This window comes from Protopterus annectens, chromosome 10.part0, assembly GCF_019279795.1.
Source record: "Protopterus annectens isolate FY-2018-M chromosome 10.part0, PAN1.0, whole genome shotgun sequence".
Taxonomy (NCBI): domain Eukaryota; kingdom Metazoa; phylum Chordata; order Ceratodontiformes; family Protopteridae; genus Protopterus; species Protopterus annectens.
This window is the reverse complement of record NC_056744.1, coordinates 1,036,677,443-1,036,683,442: the sequence shown is the minus strand read 5'-3', so window position 1 is coordinate 1,036,683,442 and position 6,000 is coordinate 1,036,677,443. Positions and strand designations below refer to the sequence as shown.

Here is a 6,000-nt window from a genome sequence, read left to right as displayed (position 1 = left end):
ATACTTATCTATTTTGCTTAGCTAGAGCATTTAGTTATGAGTAATTGTACAGTATACAAAATAATCAAGAAGCCCATGTGAATCAGTTCAATTTTCAACTGTAGTATTTCTATGAAATGTATTCTTTCACAGATGTGCTCAGAAAAGAAGTGCTCAAAGGCAAGAATGTATGCACTTTGCCTGTGTGCAATGTGAGAAGCCAAAAGCCATAGATATTAATACCATAAACCAATCCTTTCAGAATTATAAATATATGCATTTCACATAAGGAAAATAATATCAGTTGTAATGTAGTAGCCCAATGTAATTATGCCTGTGAAAAAGTATTAGGCTTAGTTTTCATTGCATCAAAGTCCAAGGCCTGCAGTTCCAGGGGTGCCAGTGTGGAATCACTTCATGATATTTCTTCTTAGTTGAAAGAATACTTTTAAACTCTGCCAGAAAAACTGAATGCAATGTATTATGAAGGACACCTGTAGCTTAAAATACAAGCAGCAACAGTGGAATGTCATTTCTTGAGGGAAGTCACTTGAAGTTATTAAAATCCTTAAGCATCAGATTAGGCTGGTACTGAAGAGCTTCAGAGAAAGACATCCGTGCTTGTGACTCTGCACTAAATTAAAGATATCCCATAATGTAAGGGATAATGTGTTGGTCAGTTAATTTCATGTAACAAATACATGCTAGGCCAAGTGTGACTACTGACATGTTATCATTTGAGTGACTAGAATGTGCAATATATGTCATTTAGTGAACATTTCTAGCAATATTAATTTCAAGAAAGAGATGCAGTGGGCTTACTATTTCATTTTACTTGAATGTTGAACTAAGTTTTATCTGCTGTAGGCACTGTCACAAATATTTCAAGCTCAGACCTCACTTCAAAGATAGCGCCATTTCTGCCTTAGGTTCTTATAAATGTTAGTTATTTTAAAAACAGCAATCACTTGGTTTTCTGGTTTATTTCTTGGCAGGGTACTTTGTGGATTCTGCATTTCTGTACAATGTCTACTAGGTTCTTCACTTTCTTTCTATAACCCAAAGACATGCCAGCTGTCTTTTTAAATGAAATTGTGATTGTGTGTGTGTGTGTGTGTGTGTGTGTGTGTGTGTGTGTGTGTGTGCGTGTGTGTGTGTGTGTGTGTGTGTGTGTGTGTGTGTGTGTGTTTGCGTGTGTGTCTGTGTGCATGTGTGTGGATATGTGTGTGTGTGTGTGTGTGTGTGTGTGTGTGTGTGTGTGTGTGTGTGGGCACATGCAAGTGTGTTGTGTGTGTGTGACTTTGTGTGGTGTGTGTGTGTGTGTGTTTGTGTGTGCATGTGTGTGTGTGTGTGCATGTGTGTGCGTGTGTGTGTGTGTGTGTGTGTGTGTGTGTGTGTGTGTGTGTGTGTGTGTGTGTGTGTGTGTGCGTGTGTGTGTGTGTGTGTGTGTGTGTGTGTGTGTGTGTATAATACATATATATATATATATATATATATATATATATATATATATATATATATATATATATATATATATATATGCATACACTTTGCAATGAAATGATATGATGTATTGGAAAATTAATTCTTAGGAAATTTTAAGTTACCTGGCTTTGTTTGGACTAGAAGTATTTCCATGTAGTATACAAGTCTTACATGCAGGGGTACACCTCATAAAATAAATAACTTAATGGAATTATTGTTGAAACTCATTGTGAGACATGTGATGCAGTAAATACTTTATTGGTTACATCACAGGAATGAAGGCATTAGAATGAGAATGCCGTGATGTTCCCTACCACAAACAATGTTAATAAAAGTGAGTGTTGCATTGTGGACACTAAATGTATTTACAGTCCTATAATTCACCATAGGAAAAACTTCTTTGCCATATAGTTACACCAGCAAGTATTATCTTCTCACTGCAGTTCTGCACTGTTTTATAAAGCATCTCATTGGTCACAGCTGTCATATGACATTGAATCCATGACAATCTTGCACATTACAGGGAGTCATATCATTGAAATACACTACTTACAGGTGGTTTAATACTCAGTGCTGCTCTAGCAGGGTGAAGTATGCATATTTTCTTAACAACAATCACAGGCAAATGACATTAAAATGCAGGGTACAGCAGGTCTCTGCCAGATATTACAAATCTCTGGAAGTATAGGAAGAAATTAATGCTTTTTGGAATTCAATGTGCCTGGCCATTGCATTAGATGGTGGTAGCACTGAATATAAAATGTCATGACATAAGTATGTAGTTTCATAGGTCTTTTTTTAATCTAGGTACATGAGTGATAAAAAGCATTGACATGTTTACTTCTTTGATAAGGCAGTGGGCTGAAATGTTGCTATTTATTATGCTTGTTCCGTGAACAAGCAAGGCAAAATGATAGGATTTGTCAGTCGTTTTGTAAAGTACTCTACCCTGCTGTTACATTGAAAAAAATGTAATATTATGTAAGTAGTCATTATCAGAATGAAATGTCAGTTGCAGAAAGAACTTTTTAAAATGTTCACTTAGTAACAATTACATGCCATTAAAATAGTGGCATTTCTTTAAAGTTAATAAACTGGTAGCAAGTATTCAGATATTAACAAGTGGTTGTCCTTTATGTCTTAAATGTTCTTTTGTGAGTCATTCAGCTTGTAAGCCTGCATTGTATTTCTATGTAAATGCTAAAGTCCAGAATGTTTTAACAATGTTCCATGATTTCAGGAACTGAATGGCTCTCAGTAAAATAAACATAATCATACTTAATCCTTTAAAGCCTGGACACTTTTAGCAGTGGATCTTTTACCACGCAAAAAAAAAGAAATAATATATTGATTATGTAACTCTCAATCTCTTAGTAGACGAAATCTTGACAAAGCCAAAAATAATGGTGGGACAAAGGTACAAAATAGGGACAAATTTTAAATACCGGTCTTATAAACGTATAGCGGTCTTATAAACTTAGAAAGTTGTTTGCATAACAGGTTTTGCATTAACATGTATTTTGCAAAAGGATGTGAAGTCTGAAACTCAAATGTTTGTCATTATTAAGTAAATTCACTCCTCTGTGACTTGCCTGAATACAACAAATTTTATGAGGGACAGACCAAAATACGAAGCAAAAATCTGGGCATTCTCTGAAAAGCTGAACAGTTAAGAGGTATGATTGATTACAGTATCATAAGGAAGCTTATCTGTTTATACTCTTTTTTGACTACAGCTTTCTCTTTAAAGCTGGCTGCAGAACTAGAATGGCATTGGACCTGACTAAGTTGGTGTTCAATAAAAAGTAATCATTACTAAGCTTATATTAAGCCATCACTAATAAGAAAGAAAATATCAAATCATTTAATCTTTCTGCTGTACTGACGATGTGTTGTAGAATTTGAATTTGTTTTCTCTGGAAGTACCAAGCAAATTTTCTTCCCGTCTGCATTAACACTATGTAATTTGTGTAAAAGGTTTTCTTTATTCACATCCTGAATCACAGTACTGAATGTTCTAATGCAGTCTTCCGCAGGAGTATCTTGCTTGCTTTCATTTGAAATGATTATTTTAGACATTTCTGTATAGCTAGGAGTGCTTATTAGTAAAGTAATCAATGAAGCACTGTTATTGTTTGTGTTGTTTTGGCTGCTTTGTGTGTCATCTGGGCTGGGAACTGGAGGAAGAATGTTATTTGTGTTATTGACCTCTGTTTTATCTGAGGTCTTTTCAATTAGAGATGGAATCAGTTCCTGGCTTGTCGGACTCTCTTGTGAATAATTCATCATTCTGACAGAAGTTTTATCATCTTTGGTTTCACAACCATTTGTCTTGTTTGCACATTCCCCGGAGACCACTTTACTGATATCTATGGTTTGTAAACCATTATGATTCTGTTCCCTGTTTGTGCTGATTTTATCATTTGTTTCATTATTAGCTATATATGATTTCAAGCCTAGATTTTTATGATTATTGATAGTAGACTTTGCCTCTGGAAATGTAGCTGTATTGCCTATTGCATTTCTTTCTGCCTTATCTAAAATAGAAAGACACTGGACAGTCTCACTGCATAGTCCATTACTCCTTACTATCACTGCTGAATTATTGAGTTCTTTAGTTGTCCCTTCTTCTATTATTATACTAGAGTTTACTACCTGTTGTGAAACTACTAAACTTTCTTTATGTGGCATATTAGGATTTGCTTGTTCCTGATGCACTGTAACATTTTCTGCACTCACAAATGTTGATTCAGTATATTGCTGTGTTATATTATGTTGACGTCCAGCAGAATTAAATGCCCTAGTGTGGTTTACATCTCCAGTAATGCCTGTTGTTTTAGAAATTTCATTCAGGAACATAGGTTGCATTTGGTCTAAATACTGAGGTATCATGGATCCAACGTTCTCTGTTTCATCCTTGTTGTCTTTTTCAGGTAGTCTGTCAGTCTTTTCATTGCTGGTCACTCTGTGGATTTCTTCTGCTCCATTTGGAGCTATACCTTCAGTACTATTACATGGCCTTTCAGCAGCACTTTCTACACTTTCTATGGCAGTGTGAAGTTTAGAATGTTTTTCTTCTTTTTCTTCTGCCTCTGGGTCCCCATTTCCTTGAACAGTACCTGAACCTAGCTGACTCCCCGGAGTTTCCAAGTCTAAACTTGTATTACACTGTTTTTTACTGATTCCAGTTTCAGATCTGCCAGTCTCACTTACACTTGTGTCATTGTAAATTCTGTGTTTTTCCATTTGCTGCATTGTTCCTTTCATGGTGTTGACATATCCATTTGTCTCTGCATTAGGTTCAAGGTTTTGCTGACGATTTCCATTAGGTACCACTAAAGAACTTACAACTGCATTAGTATCCTCTTTGTGGGGTGCTGTCATAACGAATCCCTCTTTACTTTTCTCTCTTGCTTCATCTTTACCATTAATGTTAGAGGCCACCTCTGATGATGTCTTTTTAGCGTTTGTTACATCTGAGAATGTAGCTGTATGTTGGACATTGGTGTTATTCATAATGCAGGCACCTTCTGTAGTTTTTGAACACTGTGTCATATTTTGATCATCATGTGCCAGACTTCCATCTGAGATATTTAGTCTTACAGTGGTACTCTTTTTATGTTTCGCTTTTGATGGAGCACGTGGGAGACCACTGATCCGTGTAGTAACATTAGTATTGCCATGTTCCACAATTTTGGCTTCAGACTCCATATTGCAATGATCATCTCTTATTTTTGCCTTTGCACTTGCCATACTGTTGGATGCAGTTGGTGCTCTTTTCTTACTATGCAAACTATGTTGATTGGGTTTGCTTGAATCACTTGAGGTTGGATGTTTTTTTACAATTTCAGTAGGATAAACTCGCACTTTGCGAAATGGATGTAGATTCAGTTTTACTGTGAGCAGATCATTTGCCTCAGTTATACTAGCACTATCTTTTTCAGATTTTTCATCTGGCTTTTCAGTTCTCTGTTTCTTTTTAATTGAAAGATCAGATTGATCATTCTCTTCAAACCCCTGTAAAGTGTTGTCATGAGCTTTGGGACTTTTCCTGATCAAATGTTTTGACTGAAATGTTTTCCATTTCTTAATGCTTTGTTCTACATTTTGTTCAATCTCACTTTCAGGCAAATCAAAATGGACACTCTTCCTTGGTGGTACAGCTTTAACTGGGTACATCATTGATTCTTCTGTAAAGTTTAAAATTGGGACTGCATTCGAAGTTTTACTACAATTACTAGTCTTGATAGGTTTAACTTTAACTCCTTCTATTGGCCTCAGCTGTTTCTGTAATTTATTGCAGTGTATGCATTTAAAGATAAGAGTTTTGTTATTAGTTATTGCAGTATCTTTTGTTGCCTGATCATGCTGGAGTACTTCATTTTCCGGAAAACGCTCCTCTTCCTTAGAGTTCACATTCATATGCTTATTTTGTTTGGTAGAATTGCATCTTTCTTTTACTTCCAATGGATTAGTATTAGCATTTTCATATTGATGGATCTGGGATGTTTCTTTCTTATTCATGTATCCTGCTGA

At 35.7% G+C, this 6,000-nt stretch overlaps 2 protein-coding genes across 3 annotated transcripts in view; one reads left to right on the top strand and one right to left on the bottom strand.

Annotated features, from left to right (window-relative positions):
• Positions 1 to 6,000, top strand: part of LOC122813471 (serine/threonine-protein kinase TNNI3K) — a 2,121,983-nt gene that overhangs the window by 1,574,489 nt on the left and 541,494 nt on the right. The gene's annotated exons all lie outside the window — the stretch shown is intronic.
• The window catches only part of LRRC53 (leucine rich repeat containing 53), a 66,813-nt gene continuing 62,404 nt past the window's right edge, over positions 1,592 to 6,000 (bottom strand). Inside the window, exon 3 of the mRNA XM_044085804.1 lies at positions 1,592 to 5,993. Coding sequence (XP_043941739.1) covers positions 3,325 to 5,993 — 2,669 coding nt within the window. The 3' untranslated portion in view covers positions 1,592 to 3,324. The remainder of the gene's footprint in view (positions 5,994 to 6,000) is intronic.